This window comes from Carcharodon carcharias, chromosome 3 (genome assembly GCF_017639515.1).
Source record: "Carcharodon carcharias isolate sCarCar2 chromosome 3, sCarCar2.pri, whole genome shotgun sequence".
Lineage (NCBI taxonomy): Eukaryota > Metazoa > Chordata > Chondrichthyes > Lamniformes > Lamnidae > Carcharodon > Carcharodon carcharias.
In genome coordinates this window covers 182,609,369-182,627,812 of record NC_054469.1, presented here as the reverse complement: position 1 = coordinate 182,627,812, position 18,444 = coordinate 182,609,369, and the positions used below count along the sequence as shown (strand labels likewise).

At 40.8% G+C, this 18,444-nt stretch overlaps 1 protein-coding gene across 4 annotated transcripts in view; it reads left to right on the top strand.

The window, feature by feature from the left end:
* The window catches only part of LOC121276311 (GMP reductase 1), a 112,646-nt gene that overhangs the window by 57,656 nt on the left and 36,546 nt on the right, over window positions 1–18,444 (top strand). For all 4 annotated transcript variants that reach the window (XM_041184578.1, XM_041184577.1, XM_041184579.1 and 1 more), the window contains one exon: window positions 9,013–9,055. In XM_041184578.1, the coding sequence (XP_041040512.1) occupies window positions 9,013–9,055 (43 nt within the window). The remainder of the gene's footprint in view (window positions 1–9,012; window positions 9,056–18,444) is intronic.

Genomic DNA, 18,444 nt, shown 5'->3' with positions numbered 1-18,444 from the left:
ATTTATGGCCATTTTCTGTTGTTAGTGAATTCCGTTTTGTTTGGTTCATTGATAACCACTAGTATTTAGATCCCAGATTACACAGTCTCTCTGGATGAGAGTGTGCTTGTGATGTTTGAACTAAAGACCAGAATGCATTATGTTAAAAACGAGATAACTATTAATTACTGTTGGTCTCACAGAGAAAATACATGATGTGAATTACAAGACCTAATGTAATCAAGATCATTTTATGGACTGCAAGAGGGAAAGTTGTGCAGTTTGTCATTATCTGAACCCCTTGATCGTATTCCAGGAAAGATAGAAGATACAGAGTAGTGTGTCAAAAGGAAGCATACGTTAGTGTGTTGTAATAATTACATAAAGCCCATGGATAAAGCTGCTCCTGAAGCCTGAGATGTGTCACTGCCTTGAAGCACACTGCCAAGTATTTGTCATAGTCTTATAGCATTGTAATATATAGAATGCAAATAGGGGGAACTGGCTGGTGCACTGGCCATGTTTGGAGCTGATATGATGAAAGTCTCCTCTGTTTGCTGGCTGTAAGGATCCTATATGAAATGAGTTTGGGCATGGCCTTAATTGGTAGTGTTTCTCAGACAGGCCTAAGAGCAGGTGAGTATAGAAAATGGAGAATGAAGGGCATTGTAAGATATACCAAAGGTCATGAAGTGGTTGCCTACTGTGCGGTAATGGATGAAAGGTTATCCCTGCACTCAGCCGTAATGCAACATGTGGCATCTTCAGTGAAGCTTTAAGATGTAGAAGCGAAAACACATGAAAGCTCGTGATGCTATTGAGGCCTTGAGTTCTAACCTTAAAAATGCTATCTTGGTCAGCTTCAACATACTGGGAGATTGGACACAGACACCCTTGAGGCATAGATCTTATTGTGAATGTACCAAAGGAATGCCCAGGATCGGGGCATGCCAATAGTAAGGAACAGGTGGCTGTCTCTGATAGTGATACCATGCCCAGTCCATCAAATATCTCTGCACAAGTAGCATCAGAAAGTGAACAGAATCACCCAGCCACAGTAAGATGGGATGTGGCTGACTGAGGTACAGGATTATCACAATGCGTGTCAGGAGATGGTCTAGGACTAGCTGAATCACAGCTTAGAAGTAGATTCAGCATCACACATTTCAAAGAAAGCACCAGCACAATGGATAAAGAACACTGACAATACTCACGCACCACATAATGCATAAAATAAATGCACTGCACTCAATTACAATGTAACGGTCATCATATAATTGTGCAGAATAATGCAGGACCATAGCAAAAGGACACTGATTGTAGTGTCATGAAGTATGTGGAAGGTATTTTGGGACACTTTAGTTTGTAGAGATCAGCATAATGAGTTTCAAAAATGGAGCAGCCAAGACAGTTATTAGAATCTTTTCTCAGTGCCTGATGCACGAGCCTTCCAGACTGCTGCCTTTTGTTGTTGCTGTTAAGAATAGAGGAACATTCAGCCCCTCCACCATGTTTTGCCATTGAGATCATGGTTGATCTGTATCCTAACTCTCCACTCATCTTTGCTCTTACCCTTAATTAGCGAAAACATTTTTATTTATTCTTTCACGGGATGTGGACCTCAGTGTCTAGGCGAGATTTATTGCCCCTCCCTAGTTGCCCTTGAGAAGGTGGTGGTGAGTTGCCGCCTTGAACCGCTGAAGTCCATCTCGTGTAGGTACACCCACAGTGTTGTTAGGAAGGGAGTTCCAGGATTTTGACCCGGCGACAGCGAAGGAACAGCGATATATTTCCAAGTCAGGATGGTGTGTGGTTTGGAGGAGAATCTATCTGCTGCCCTTCTCCTGCTAGGTGGTACAGGTCGTGGGTTTGGAAGGTGCTGTTGAAGGAATCTTGGTGAGTTGCTGTAGTGCATCTTGTAAATAATGCACACTGCCACCACCATGCATCGGTTGTGTGGAGAGTGAATGTTTTAAGATGTTGGATTTGATGTCAATCAAGTGAGCTGTTTTGTCCTGGATGGCGTCAAGGTTCTTGAGTATTGTGGGAGCTGCACTCATCCATTCAAGGGCAGAGTATTCCATCACATTCCTGACTTGAACCTCGTAAATGGTGGGCAGGCTTTGGGGACTCAGGAGGTTAGTTACTCACCACATGATGCCTAGCCTCTGACCTGCTCTTGTAGCCACAGTATTTACGTGGCTAGTCTAGTTCAGTTTCTGGTCAATGGTAGCCCCCAGGTTATTGATACTGGGGCATTCAGCGATGCTTATGCTATTGAACATCAAGTGGAGGTGGTTAGATTTTCTCTTGTTGGAGATAGTCATTGCCTGACAGTTGTGTGGCGCGAATCTTACTTGCCACTTATCAGCCCAAGCCTGGATATTGTTCAGGTCTTGCTGCATACGGACATGGACTGCTACAGTATCTGAGGAGTTGCAGATGATGTTGAACATTGTGCAATCATCAGCGAACATCCTCACTTCTGCCGTTATGATAGAGAGAAGGTCATTGTTGAAGCACCTGAAGATGCTTCGGGCTAGGACCTATTGATCTCATGTTTAAAATTATTAATTAAGCTAACATCCAATGCTTTTTTGGGAGAGAATTCCACACCGTTTGCATGAACAATTGTTTCCTAACTTCCCTCCTGAATGGCCTGGTTCTGACTTTAAGATTATGTTCCCCCATTCTAAACTCTTCCACTAGCAGAAAAGGTTTTAACATCTGTCCTATCAACTCCAACCTCAATCGAATCATCCCTTAATCTCCTATATTCCAGGAAATAGGTGCCTAGTTTATGTAATTTCGCCTCATAATTTAACCTTCAGAACCCTGGGAATATTCTGATGAACCTTCACTGCACTCTTTGCGAAGTGTTATGACCACAACCAATGTTAATTGCTGCACAAACCAAGTCTTAGTGGAAAACTTGGCTTAAGGGCCATACCTTGTTATTGCATTCTGAAAATGAGAAGACGTACTGATCTCAACAGCAAGAAATCCAGTAACATTTTTGGGATTTTAAAAATTAAAAATAAAAGTTTTATTAACAAGAATAAAAGAAAACTTAAGCACAAAAGATTATAGTTGCAAAATTAAGGTTAGTCTTAAAACACATTCCCCCAAAAAGACACTCTTCTTGGTCAGACACGCTGGTAAATGCCTTCCAGGCAGCACTCCCTTATAGATGTTTAACCAAAAAATCTAGTAATATTACCCAAAGCAAACTGCTGTAACTTTAATAAAGGCACACCACATGGCCTGTAACACTCTTTTATTCTGCTGTGGAAAGCCAAACTTCAGAATAAAACTGCTTTTTGCAGCCCAAGACTTTTTTGGCTTGACTGGATGGCTGATTCAAACTTGCATCTTCTCCCAACCCAGAGCCGCAGCTCCCAACTCAGCTCCAGCTCAACAACTATTGCAGCTCAAAGCTCTCCACAGTAACTCTAAAATACCATTTTTCCCTTTCAGCTCTGGTTCCATTGTTTTCATACCTATTTGAAACTCTAATCCTACAAAATATAAAATCTTTCATATTTCCATCTTGTTTTTGCTTGCAGGTCAATAAAATGTAATATTCCCACTTCCATTTGCCTGTGGAACTCCTGCAGGATGCAAACATGGTTCTTGGTACCTCTGACTTTCCTTTGATATTCAACAAACTCTCAACTTATCTAAAGATGCAAATGTTAGATCTAACCTATTCACTTGTACCTCAAATCTAACACCTCTATCCTTTTCATGTTTTAACCCCCCCAGACAACCTGTCTCCTATTACTCTCTGCTCAGTTAAATCAATTAAATCATAAACAAAATATACACACACACACACACAGACAGCCTTCTTCACAGAATAACACAATATCCCCTAAAACATTAAAAAAGAACATCCAATCATTTCTCACACAAGGTGTGGTGCCCAGAACTGTAAAAAGTACTCCAGATGTGGTCAACCATGGATTTGTACAGCGTAGCAAAAATTCCTCCCTTTTACATTCTCACCCTCCGGTTACAAAGGCTAACATTTCATTGTTTTTTAAAATTATTTTTCTGTATCTGATATTTTAGTGATCTGAGTACATGGAACCCTTAAAGTCTCTTTGGACTATTCCTAACTTTTCACTATTTAAATAATACTTAAGATCTATCCTTTTTTGGTCCAAAATAGATTACTTCACATTTAGCTCTGTTGCATTCTATCTGCTACAGTTTCGACAATTCATTCAACCTTTCAATGTCTTTTTGTGGTTTTATACTTCCATCCACACTACGTATTGTACCGCAACTGCTATTGGAGAGCTGTTAAGGAATTATTTTGGGACAGCAGAGTAGCACATGTTTCCCTACTGTTTAATATTTGTGCCAAGATGCCATTGAGGGACACTGGCTTCTGTGTTCTTCATCAATGAAGGTCTGTATAAGCCAGTTCAACTTGTTTTAGCCACAATTAAAACTCATGGGCTAAGAAAAAAGAAAGACTTGCATTTTATATAACATTTTTTATGACCACTGGATGTCTCTGCGCACAGCAAGCTCCCACAAATAGAATGGGATAATAGCCAGATAATCAGTGATGTTATTGAGAGACAAATGTTGACCAGGACACTGCTCTTCTTCAAAATAGGGGGTTTTGCTGAAATTTTGGTAGAAGACCAGTGGAGCCCCTATGAAATTTCAGTCCCAAGCTCTCACTATTTACAGTATCATAACTCTTTCTAATCTTGAAGATCTGTGCCTGGTCACCCCTCAGTGTGATCAGCTCTAGTGAAAATAACCCTAACCTCACTAACAAAAATAAAAATAGCTGGAAAAACTCAGCAGGTCTGACAGCATCTGTGGAGAGGAACATGGTTGACGTTTCGAGTCCGCATGACTCTTCATCAGAACTAAGGAAATAGAGAAATGAGGTGAAATATAAGCTGTTAGAGGCGGGTGGGACAGGTAGAGCTAGATAGGGGGCCAGTGTTAGGTGTTAGACAAAAGGACAAAGGGATGTTGACGGTGGTGATATTATCTAAGGAATCTGCTAATGGGGACATTAAGGGTAGCGAGCAGGACAAGCAAGTGGCAGATGGCCCTAGTGGGGGTGGGGTGGGGGTAAGGGATGGAAATGGGCTAAAAGGTGGAGATAAAACAATAGATCAAAATAAATTTAAAAATGGGTGGGAAAAGAAAAATATATATTTTTTAAATTATAAATTATTGGAAAAAGGGGGATTGGAAAGGGGGTGGGGATGGAGGAGAGAGCTCATGATCTGAAGTTGTTGAATTCAATATTCAGTCTGGAAGGCTGTAAAGTGCCTAGTTGGAAGATGAGGTGCTGTTCCTCCAGTTTGCATTGAGCTTCACTGGAACATTGCAGCAGGCCAAGGTCGGACATGTGGGCATGAGAGCAGGGTGGAGTGTTAAAATGGCAAGCTACAAGGAGGTCTGGGTCATGTTTGCAGACAGACCAAAGGTGTCACCCAGTCTGCGTTTGGTCTCTCCAATGTAGAGGAGACCACATTGGGAGTAGCGAATGTAGTAGATTAAATTGAGGGAAGTGCAAGTGAAGTGCTGCTTCACTTGAAAGGAGTGTTTGGGCCCTTGGACTTCACTAAATTTTCTTCATAAATGTAACCATTCATCTCTGGAAACATCCTGATGATTATACACTTCATCTTTCTCTTATTGTTTTAATATCCTGCTTCTAACAGGGACCCCAAAACCAAACACTGTACTCCAACTGTGGCCTATGTTCATGTGCAATTCAGCATTACCCTTCTGCCTGTTCGAGTTGCCATTGTTATGACTTTATTTACTTTCACTATCACCTTAACCGATCTGTGTATCTGCACACCTAATGTCTCTTCTGCTCTTCTATTCAATTTAAGATCCTACCATTGAAAGTGTATTTTCTTTCCCTATTCTTACATTTTTTTTACATTGAACTGCTTCTGCCACCACATATCCATCTTACTAGCCTGTGTATGTTCTGCTGAAGTATTTCACAATCTGTTTCACAATTTGCTGTGCTCATCAATTTCAATATTGTTTCTTAGTTCTTAAGTCATGATCTTTTATATAGTAAATAAGAGCAGACTTGACGTGAAATATCCTTCAAGACATCTTTCTATTCTGCAAAGTTTCCTTTACTGTAACTTTCTATTTACTGTTTTCTAACCATACCTTTAGCGATATGGTCAAATTCATCTCAGTTGTGTGTGCCATTAACTTTGTCATAAGCCTTATCCCGTCAGAACTCTTTCTAATCAGTTATGCAACCCCTCAGCCTCACCAGCCTGAACTTAATGCATGTTTTTTTGAAAATCTACATAAACTAAGGGAATTTATTGTAAGTAGTTTATCTGTAAAATTGGTCTAGCATGACCTGCCTTTTAGAAATCCATGCCCACTAGTTGTGATTATCTGATTATGCTTCAGTGATTAGTAATTTCATCCTGTGTTATCAGTTGTACTAGTTACCAACAACTAAAGGCTAATTGGCTTAAAATTTCCTGACTCATGGGCAGAATTTTGCCCTTGTCAGACAGGCACAACTGGGCCGGGTGGGGGCGCTCAGGAAGCTGGCCGCCTCCCACGATTAGGGCCAGACCCCAATTTCGAGCTGGCGGACCCCTAATTAAGGCCCGCCCAGCATGAAACGTGTGCTGCAGTGCTCAGTCTGTGCAGAGGGGACAAAGAGGGCGAGCGGGGAACTTCACATTCTGGAAAAGCTCCCTGAGGCAGCTCCCTCAGGGAGATGAAGAGTTCTGAAAAACAAAAAAGAATAATTCTTAAATGTTAAAAAAAAAAAATGTCCTCTCGTGTGACTCTGTCACATGAGCAGGGACATGTTATGAATGAGATGTAAAACTTTTTATTTTGTTTTTAATTGCTGCTGGAAACCTCATCCCGCCGGTGGATTCTGCCCCATATGCTTTTTTTTAAAGAACGAGAAAATCATCTGGCAAATTTTGGAAAATTGTTGTCTGAGCCCCTTCCTTCAGGATCTGTGCCAAGGAGCTCTCAGTAAGGGGATGCAAGAATATGTGCAAGGAATAAAGGGGTTGATTATATGAGTTAGCATCCATTAAAATGAATGGATGGAAAATGATCTCATCTCCAAGTCAGGCTTGCTTGTATCTTTCTCAAGGGCAATTAGAGATGCACAGCAAATGCTGGCCTAGCCAGTGATGCCCACATCCAGTGAAGAAATAAAAAATAAGACACTCCCACTGTGCATTCTCACAAGAGGGAAAGGAAGGATAAATAAAGCTAGAGCTCCCTGGATGACAAAAGAGATAGAGAGTAAGATGAGGCAGAAAATGAGTGCAAATCACAGCTGTCAAGTTGATAATACAAGTGAGAATCAGGGTGGATATAGAAAGCTTAGAGGGGAACTGCAAAAATGAATGAGAGAAGCAAAGATAGAGAGTAGGAGAAGAGACTGGCAAAGAACGTAAAAGGACATTCAAAAACCTTCCATAGGAAGAGTGGGGCTGATTAGAGATAAAAAAAGGGGATTTACGCTTGGAGGCAAGGGGCGAGGCTGAGGTGCTAAATGAGTACTTTGGATCTGTCTTTACCAAGGAAGATGTTGCCAAAATCATAGTGGAAGAGAAGGTAGATCAGGCACTGGATGGGCTAAAAATTGATAGAAGATAGCTGGACTTAAAATTGAAAAGTCACCAGGACCGGATCTGATGTGTCCAAAGATACTGAGAGAAGTAAGGGTGGAAATTGTGGAGGCACTGGCCATAATCTTCCATTTGTCCTTAGGTATACAGGGCAGGTGCCAAAGGATTGATGAATTGCAAATGTTCAAAAAAGTGAGTAATGATAAGCCCAGCAACCAAAAACCAGTCAGTTTATCTTCAGTTGTGGTAAACCTTTTGGCAACAACAATCTGGGACAAAAAATAACAGTCACTTGGAGAAATGTGGATTAATTAAAGAAAGCCAGCATGGATTTGTTGAAGGTCCATGTTTAGGGTTGTCCTTTTGGATTAGGTAGCTGTTTGCTTCTAACAGAGAACGTGTTTTAAGTTTGATCAACTTATGTTCGGATAAAGGTGATCACTTTGTTTCCGCCTGGGCCCTATTTCATATCACATGTGCTTTTATTAACAACTTGAATTTATATAGTGTCTTTAACAAATTGACTCCATCAGTTAGATTTCTTAAATTTGAATAATTTCAACAAACTGTTATAATAGTACTGACAGCAAGTTAAAATACTCTTCATTGGAAATCAGTTTTTCTGCTTGAGCTGTAAGTAGAAGAATGTATGAGAGTTCTTAACGCCAGCGAGTGGGAATATTAGCCCTCTCCCCAACTCTCACCCTCCCAACTGTAATCTTGCAGTTGAAACAATGAGAGATATTCCAGTCACTTGGACATTTTCAGTGACTGAGTACAACTGGCTATTTGAAGAATTAAGAAAAAGCCATGATTTCCCTGAATCTTTTTGTACTTAATTAGATTATGCATCTCAACATTTCAGCCTACAATGTAATCCTGAGCAGGTTAGAGCCTTTGATCTGTGCTTAATATATAACAATAATATTTAGCCTGTTAAAATTGACAGACACTTTGGCTCATAGGTTTAAAAACAAATTGAGTGAAGTGGTGTTAAAAAATCTTATTGCCTAGTGCGGCAATCAGTCTGATACGGTGGAAGTAAAGGCACTAAAAATAATCATCTGGAACATATAGATAGGCATGGTCGCAGATATCACTGTGACTGATTTGGTTATCAATGGTCTGTGATATCTAACATTGTCTCTGTAAGGCTGTACACACCATACATCTACCCAACTAAATATCTACTGGGAATTCAAAATAATTAATAAAAAAATGCAATTAATAAGTCTGTATTTTCAAGAATTTTAAAAAATAACTTTCAGTTCAGTGCAAATTCACAGTTTTAGCAAAAAGCTTCTTTTAGACTTTGCTATGATTAACTATTCTACAACTGCAGTGATGTCCAGATGTTTTTGTTGCTAATTCTGACCTGCCTTTGATATTTTTTTTTCCCTCTCTGAAGGATGGTGGCTGCAGTTGTCCAGGTGATGTTGCCAAAGCCTTTGGTAAGTTTTCAAATAATGTCTCTTACATATTTACAAGAGTATGTATGTATTAAAAATTGTTTTGTCTGTTGTATTTGTTTTTCTTAAGTGAATAGAAGGGAATAAAACAGGTCCTACTATCAACATTGACATTTTGGCAGGTTGCAATTATCAGTTAATTTGTACCAATAATGGGAAAACAAGTCAAGATTGTTACATAGAAAAACATAATACTTATAGCAAAAAACAGGCTGTTTGGTCCAACTGATCTATCCTGATATTTATCCTTCACACAAGGTTCCTCCCAACTTCAGCTAACCCTTTCAGTATAACTCGCTATTCCTTTCCCCTTCGTGTACTTACCTAGTTTCCCCTTATAATCACCAAGGCTCCTTCAACAGAATCTTCCAAACCCTCGACCGCTACCATCTAGAAGGACAAGGGCAGCAGATACATGGAAACACCTATAAGTCCCTCTCCAAGCCATTCACCATCCTGACTTGGAAATATATCGACGTTCCTTCACTGTCACTGGGTCAAAATCCTGGAATTCCCTCCCTAACAGCACTGTAGATGTACCTACACCACATTGACTGCAGCGGTCCAGGAAGGCAGCTCACCACCACCTTCTCGAGGGCAATTAGGGATGTGCAATAAATGCTGGCTTAATCAGCGATGCTCACATCCTGTCAATGAATAAAAAAATACTCTCAAGACCACCACACATTCACTGGCATCTCATTCACTGTGAGCTCAAGAGACATCACCACTCAATGTCTCTCTCACACCCTCAACTCCATCTGGCCTCATCCCCTCTGGAGACTGCTCCTCAGCCCTCACCATCCTGAAGCCACTTGCACAGATCAAAATGTGCCCCCCTTCCCCAAGTGAGCCTTAGCTCTGCAGCCACTGAAAAGCCACCCCTGTCTTTCCGTTGGTCTGGAAGGTAGAGACCTGCCCGTGAGCTCCCCTGAAGTAATGTGGTGCTGCCTGTGAAGCTTGGCACTGATGACCACAGTGCTGTCTGAAGCAAGGTAGGCAAACAAACCTCGAAGTCCTGAGTGAAGTGCAGCTTGCCAGGTGCATGTTGCTTGTGTACCATTGTGAAACATGTCGGTGTGCAATCACGTCAACGTGAGCTCATGACCCAGCTTGGGGGGGGGATGATGTCGGCGAGCAGATCTTATAACCAGATTCTAATATGTTGAAATGAGCTTCCTGACGTGCGGGGGCAGGAACGTGGCCTGCCATTAACAGGAGGAGTGGCCGATTGTGAACTCATTTTACGACGACGTGAAACCGATTTTTGCAATCTCCCAATATTTTCTGTTCCCACCTGCTTTGACTTGCTGCAAACGGGAGTGGAATATCCCGGCTACTGTTTTTCTGATGAGTCTTTAAACCAATGGCCCATATGCCCTCTCAAGTAGATGTAAAAGGTCCAATGGCACCATTGAAAGAGAAGGGAAGTTGGCCTAAATGTCCTGGCCAATACTTAACTCTCAACCAACGTCAGTGAAACAGATTATATTGTCACTATCTAACTGCTGTTTGTGGATCCTTTCCCTACATTACAACAATAATTGTACTTCGAAAGTATTTCTTTGGCTGAAAAGCACTTGGGGATGTCCAAAGGTGGTTAAAAGCCCCAAACAAATGCAAGTCTTTCTTTCACTAGCATAACCAAATCATGATTTTGTCATTCATATGTAATGCCTTTAAGTTGAGTAGTGGACTGAAATACACTGCTGATGGCTCAAAAGTTAGGGGAGAAAGAGGGGAAGTTGGTGATTCACCATAGTCTATTGTATCACTTTGATTTTAATGCACCTTGCATTTTGTACAAACTGGGGAAAATCAGTAAATTCAAGGGGGAAAACGAAATTTCAATATATAGGGTCATGGGGTCATTTATGGCACTATTCAGCCCATCGAGTCTGTGCAGGGTCTCCGTGGAGCAATCCAGTCAATCCCACTCACCTGCTCGATCCCCATAGCCCTTCAAGTTTATTTCCTTTTGAAATCTCTTGTTTGTTTCTGCTTCCATCACCTTCATGGGCAGCGAGTTCCAGTCATTACCACTTGCTGTGTAAAAAATAAAAAGAAAAAGTTCTTCCTCATATTTCCTGTGCTTCTCTTGCCCAGGACCTTAAATCTATGTCCCCTAGTCCTTGTACCATCAGCTAATGGGAACAGTTTTCTTGTCAACCTTATATGTCCCTGAAAAAACCTATCTGTGAGAAACAAAATAAAAAGGCAGTTCCTCATTTCAGGCTATTTACAGGGCATTATTTAGCATCAGTTTTTATTTTGCCAAAGGGGATATTTTATATATTTTTTATTCATTCTTGGGATGTGAGCATTTCTGGCAAGGTTGACATTTGCTGCCCATCCCTAATTGCCCTCAAGAAGGTGGTGGTGAGCTGTCTTTTTGAACTGTTGCAATCCATGTAGTGTGGATGCACCTACAGTGCTGTTAGGAAGGGAGTTCCAGGATTTTGACCCAGCGACAGTGAAGGAATAGAGTTATAGTTCCAAATCAGGTTGGTGTGTGGCTTGGAGGGGAACTTGGAGGTGGTGGTGTTCCCATGCATCTGTTGCCCTTGTCCTAGATGTTAGAGATCTTAGGTCTGGAAGGTGCTGTCTAAGGAACCTTGTTGAACTGCTGCAGTGCATCTTGTAGATGATAAGCACTGCTGCCACTATGCACTGATGGTGGAAGGAGTGAATGTTTAAGGTGGTGGATTGGGTGCCAATCAAGTGGGCTGCTTTGCCCTGGATGGTGATTCATGAGTGTTGTTTGGAGCTGCACTCATCCAGGCAAGTGGAGAGTATTCCATTACATTCCTCACTTGACTAGCAGATCGTGTACAGGCATTGAGAAATCATTGGATGTGTTATTCACTGCAGAATGCCCAGCCTCCTACTTGCTTTTGTAGCCACAGTATTTATGTGGTTTATATGGCTGGCTCCCATTCAGTTTCTGGTCAATAGTGACTGCCAGGATGTTGATGGTGGGGTTTCAACAATGGCAATGCCATTGGGCATCAAGAGGGAGATGATTAGATTCTCTCACCGTAATTGAGGATGGGGTTGTTTGTAGAACTCCCTCCCATTAGTTGTTTCATTGTCCTCTACTATTCATGACTGGATGTGACAGGACTGTAGGATGCAGGAATGTTTGGAGTGAATTTACAAGGCAGTAATAGAATCAGTGGGCTCCGATGACATCAGTATTTACCACAGTGAAGAGCAAATGTTTTACTGGTTATTTGAAGCCTGAGGTTGACATCCTGCCCAGTGTCTTCCACTACTCAAGAACTGTTTTTTGTAAGGTGTCTGGGTTTTCAAGCCGTTGCTGTTACAGTTGCTTCTGATGACAAAAACCAGTTTGCAAACCAAAAACAACACAGAATCATGGGCCAAGGTTAGCAGTGATCTCCTAAGCGTTCTGTCCCCTGAAGATCAGCATGTTTCAAAGAATCCCAAAATAAATATACTTCACCATAAAAAAAACATATTGAAACAGAAAGAAAATCTGGACCAAGCTGAAGTAATGAAGGTTCAAATACACCATACAATATTCTGACAGTTCCAATAAATGGATAAGCTTTAAAGGCCTCCTTTGAAGTGTATTTTTTTCCCTTAAGCTTCCTTGACATGCTATCATGACAGACAAGATCTCCTGTTGTCCAAATATAATGTACTGACTTGTTCCCTTATGAGATATTGGACCTTGAATGCCATACAACCATATTACAGACATTCACAGCTAAGAAGGAAACTATTTGTCCTTTGTCTACTCTTTGCTAGAGTAACCCAAAACTAACTCTACTGCTTCATGTTCTCCAATAGCCCTCTGTTCTAACAGTTCTCTGAATAAATACATTTCTGCTAACCTTCCACTTCATTCTGAATGACAATTTGAGATTGATTATCCCTTACTACTGGCTCTGTAACCAGAGAAAGTAGTCTTTACCTATTAACCTTGATAAAACCCTTCCTAATATTACTAATTGCGTAAGTCTCCTTTGTCGTCTTTGTATGGTGGAAATTATTCCAGTATCTCAAGTCTCCTTATAACTACAGTTCCCCGAACTTGCATCATTCTATGGAATTAAAGTTGTACAGTCACTAGGACTTTAATTTCCATTATATAATGGGGTATCTAAAACTGCACAGAGTACTCTAACAACTTTTATCATTATTTATTTATTCTTGAACTCTATTCCTCTATTTTGAAAACCCAAAATGCAGTTGACCTTTTTCACAGCATTATCATCCTGTGCTTTCACTTTCAGAGAATTATGCATTTCAATCCTTTGGTCTCTGTTCATCCACATCCTGCAGCATCTTTCTGCTTTTGCCAAAACATTTCTCCCCATTAAATTATGTCTGCTTATTCAAAGTCTTATGTCAAAGTTGTCTTGACAGCTTCTACAGTCTTCCTTTCTAGTTGCTTATCACCTTACCTTTGTGTCATTGGCAAATTTTGATATTCTGCTGCTTATGCCAAATATATATCATAAGTGGAATGAGTACTGGCCCCATCCTTTTCCAATCTGAGTAATGTGCATTCACCACACTTTCTCTAACATTTCTTCTGATACCATACCCATTAATTTTTATAACAAGCATCTGAAAGACACCTTGTTGAATACTTTCTGAAAATCCATATACCATATTACATTCTATTTACCTGGATAATCAGTTGCTTCACAATGTTTTAAACACAGCTTTTAAAAAACGTTCTCAGGTGAGGCATCATTAATGATGCTGGTACGAAATGTCCATATCTAGTTGCCCAGAACTGAATGGATTGTTAGACCACTTCAGAAAGCAGTGTGGAACTGGACTCTCAACACAGACCAAACTGGGTAAGGGTGGCAGGTTTTCTTACCTAAGGTTTCCTGAGAATATTGCCTATGGTGAGTTGGTGATTGTATGTGCAATAGATTATCTCATTGATAAGTTGAACATACTGCTGCTATGGAGGAAAGGACAGCCTTGAACAGCAGGACTTTTATTAGTTAGTTTTAATGACTGGTTGGGCTCCTGTTACATCCATATGTGCTTTTAATCCAGTAAGCACTGGATTTAGATATTGCCAGTGCTCATGTTTGCTCTCCTCTCTCTATAAAAAGAAAACTGACAAAGATGAGCTTGAAATACTGGATCCATTAACATCTGATGACCGACAGAACAAAAATAGTCATGCAAAGAATGGGGGAAATATTTGTACTTTCAAATAAAAATTTGATCAAATACGATATGTAAATATTATTGAATAGATTAAGGGCCATGGTGTTAAAGGTAAAGTGATGTTGAGGATACAGGAGTGGCTGAAGAATAGTGGGGTTAAATAGCTGGAAAGATGTAGCTAGCAGTCTGTCGTAGTGTTCGGAACTTATTTGTTCCTCATATGTCTAAATGATTTGGATATGGACTCAAACTATCAAAATGTACCAAAAAAATAAAAATTTGGGAGCGTGGCAAATTGAGGAAGAGTGCAAGAGAACAGGTTAGGGGAGTGGGTGGGTATGTGGCAGAAACAGCTCAATAAAATAAATGCATTTTATATGCCCATTAAAAACAGAGATGAGGTGAAATTTTTTCACTCAGCGGGCCGTGAGCCTTTGGAATTCTTTATCTGAAAACATGGTGGAAGCAGAGTCTTCGAATATTTTTAATACAGAGGTGGATAGATTCTTGGTAAGCAGGAGGGTGATAGGTTTTCGGGGGTAGATGGGATGCAGATTTTGGGTTACTATCAGATCAGCCATGATCTTATTAAATGGCGGAGCAGGCTTGAGGGGCTGAATGGCCTCCTGCTCCTTGTTTGTATGTTCATTTTTGGAAAAAGAACTTGTGAATAAAAATATACCATTAATGGGGAAACTTTCAATGGAGGACCAGAGAGATCTGGAGACTTCAGAATCACAGATCTTTAAAAACAGTATTGCAGGGTAAAAAAGCCACAGAAAGGTAAATGAGTTTTCTATAAAGGCGGACTTAATATAAGAGCAAAGAGGTGATGTCACTTCTGTTTAAAATATTAATTGGACCACAGTTGGAGTCTTATTTGCATCCTTCAATACAGAAATGTTATTCTAGACATGTAAAAGGTACGGCATTGATTCAATATGATGGTGCCAGGGATAAAATATTAGAATACAGTAAACATGAAGGCTGTATTCACTTTAGCAGTGAAGGTTAATGAGCAGTTTAATAGAAGCATTGAAAAGGTTTGAGTGGGGAGATAGTGAAAAGTTATTGCCAGTCAGTGAATTAGTAATATAGGGCAGAAAGGAAATGCAGTGCATTACTGTAACTGGCCATTGAAGCCAAACCAAAGGGAATTAAACAATTGTAAAGCAAACAGACTGAAGTGCATCAGGAAAATAAAGTAGGAGTTAGAGTAGATAGTCCTCATGTGACCCCAGCACTGGCCAGGCAGTGGCATGTTGGACCAAATGGCCTCCTTCATGCTGAAATTTCTATGATTCTGTAATAAACTCCCTTGTTTGGCCACCATTTCCATTCCTGGCAACTGTCTGAAGCTGAGCAACCTTGGTATTTGATCTCAAAATGAGCTTCTGACTGCATGTCCATTCCATCACCAAGACTGCACACTTGCACCTCTGCAACATTGCCCAACTCCAATCCTGGCTCAGCTCATCTGCTGCTGACATCCTCATCCATGCATTTGTTATCTCAAGATTTGAAAACAAGGGCAGTTTTGGTCTTCATGTTTAAGGAAGGATACACTTGCATTGGAGGATGTACAGTGAAGATTCACTAGATTGGTCCCTGGGATGAGGGGATTGCTTATAATGAGATAGTGAGTAAATTGGGCCTTTATTCCCTGGAGTTTAGAAGAATGAGAGATGATCTCATTGAAACATACAAGATTCTGAAAGGGTTTGACAGGGTGGACACTGAGAGGTTGTTACTGCTAGCTGGGGAACCTAAAACATGGTGCATAGTCTCTGGATAAGGGAACGATCATTTAGGACTGAGATGAGAAATTTCTTCAGTCAACAGGATATGAACCTTTGGAATTTTCTATCCCAGAGGGGAGAAATTTTTGGTGTCTCTGGGAATCAAGGGATCCTATTGAATGGCGGAGCAGGCTCAATGAACTGTACGGTCTACTCCTGCTCCTAGTTCTTGTGTTCTATTCCAATGCTTGCCCCACTGGCCATTTTCCACCCTGTTCAAATGTGTGCTCAAACAAACTTCTGCTGCCTATATTGTAATTACTCCAAGTCTTGTTCAATAATCACCACTCTGCTTGTTGATCTACATTGATTTCCAGTCCAACAACACTTAATTTTAACATTAATCCATCCATGGCTTTACCCCATCCTATCTCCATAACCTCCTCCAGCCCTACACGCCTTCGACATGTCTGTACTCCTCTAAATCTGGCCTCTTTTACATCTTCGATCTTATTCGCTCCACCGTTGGTGACTAAGCTTTCAATTGCCTAGGACTTAAACTCTGGAACTACCCCCCCCTTTCCCCAAACCTCTTTGCTTCTGTACCACTCTCCCTCCTCCTTTAGGTTCGCTCCTTAAACCTATCTCTTTGACTCCCCTAAGCCTATCTACCATCTACAAGACATGAGTCAGGAAAGTGATGGAATAGCCTCCACTTGCAGCTCCAACAAAATTCAAGAAACTCAACATCATCCATGACAAAGCGGCCTGCTTTTTGGTAACCCACCCTCTCCCTCCATCACTGATACACAGTGGCAGCAGTGTGTTCCATGCACTGCAGCAACTCATCAAGGCTCCTCCAACAGCTTCCAAACCCGCAACCTCTACTATCTAGAAGGACAAGGGCAGCAGGTACGTGGGAACACCAACATCTGCAAGCTCCCCTCCAAAACACACACCATCCTGAACTATATCGCCATTCCTTCACTGTCACTGGGTCAAAATCCTGAATCGTCCCTTCCTAACAGCACTGTGGGTGTACCTACACCGTACGCACTACAGCAGTTCAAGAAGGCAGCTCATCACCTTCTCAAGGGCAATTAGGTATAAGAACATATGAACTAGGAGCAGGAGTAGGCAATTCAGCCCCTCAAGCCTGCTCTGCCATACATGATGATCATGGCTGATTCATTTTGGCCTCAACTCCAATTTCCCACCCTCTCCCCATAACCTTTCATCCCATTACTATTTAAAAATCTGTCTATATCCTCAAATTTATTCAGCGTCTCGGCATCCACTGCACTCTGAGATAGTGAATTCCACAGATTCACGGCCCTTTGAGAAAAGTAATTCCTCCTCATCTCTGATTTAAATCTACCACCCCTTAGCCTAAAACTATGGCCTCTCATTCTAGAATGCCCCAGAAGGGGAAACATCCACTCCACGTCTACTTTGTCTTATATACCTCATTAGATCTCCTCTCATCCTTCTAAACTCTAGCGAGTATAGGCCTAAACTGCTCAATCTCTCCTCATAAGACAAGCCCTGCATCTATTTAATCAGTCTAGTGAACCTCCTCTGAACCGCCTCCAGTGGCTTTGCCAGTGATGCTCGCATCCTATGTACAAATAGAAAAAAAGACCAAGCTTATGGTCATCTGTCTTGATATCCCTTTCTATGGTTCGGTGTCAACAATGTTTTTAACTGCTCTTGCTCATGTTAAGGGCCTTGGAATGTTTTTGCTATATTAAAGGAGCTATTTAACTGTAAATTGTTGTAAAATAGAGACAACATGAAATGTTGAATTTCAAAAATCATCTGGATAAGAACATTAATGCCCAAAGCTGATTACAGTACAGAGAATTATAAAGTATCAAAGTTACAGACATTTCATTGATAGCAAAATTCTTGAATTTTGAAATTTGAAGGTACCTGGTTTCTGTTACCACTGGAGGGTGCTGCTGTAAAAAAAAACTCAGGGTTCAGTTTGGCATCTTCATCCACTTTTACAGTAGACCTTGTGAATGAAACAATTCATTCTGAGTACAGTGTGAATAACAGCATGTCACCAAAGAAAATATAAGGAGTTAAATGTAAAAAAAGTATCTTTAAGGAGCGATGTGAGAGCACTTAGGAAGCTTACTTTTTGTATCAGAGTGACAACACACAAATTCCCTATGTATGCTGGGCCTTCAGTATCAACAAGGGTATTAGGAAAGTGTTGGGGAAACAGCAATGGGAGAGAAGAGAGTCAGCGGGGTGTCAACATATCTAGAATTCTGTCCAAAGACTTAGAAAAATGAATGGTGGAACATTTTTTTAAGGAACATTTATTAGGTTTGCAGAAATTATTGCTGAGGGGATTCAGTTTACAGCAAGAACACAAATGTGTTTAACGTTGTTTACTTTTAATAACACAATGTGAACAGAAAGAGACTCTTTGGAATCTGCAGAGCAGTGTAATTTTAA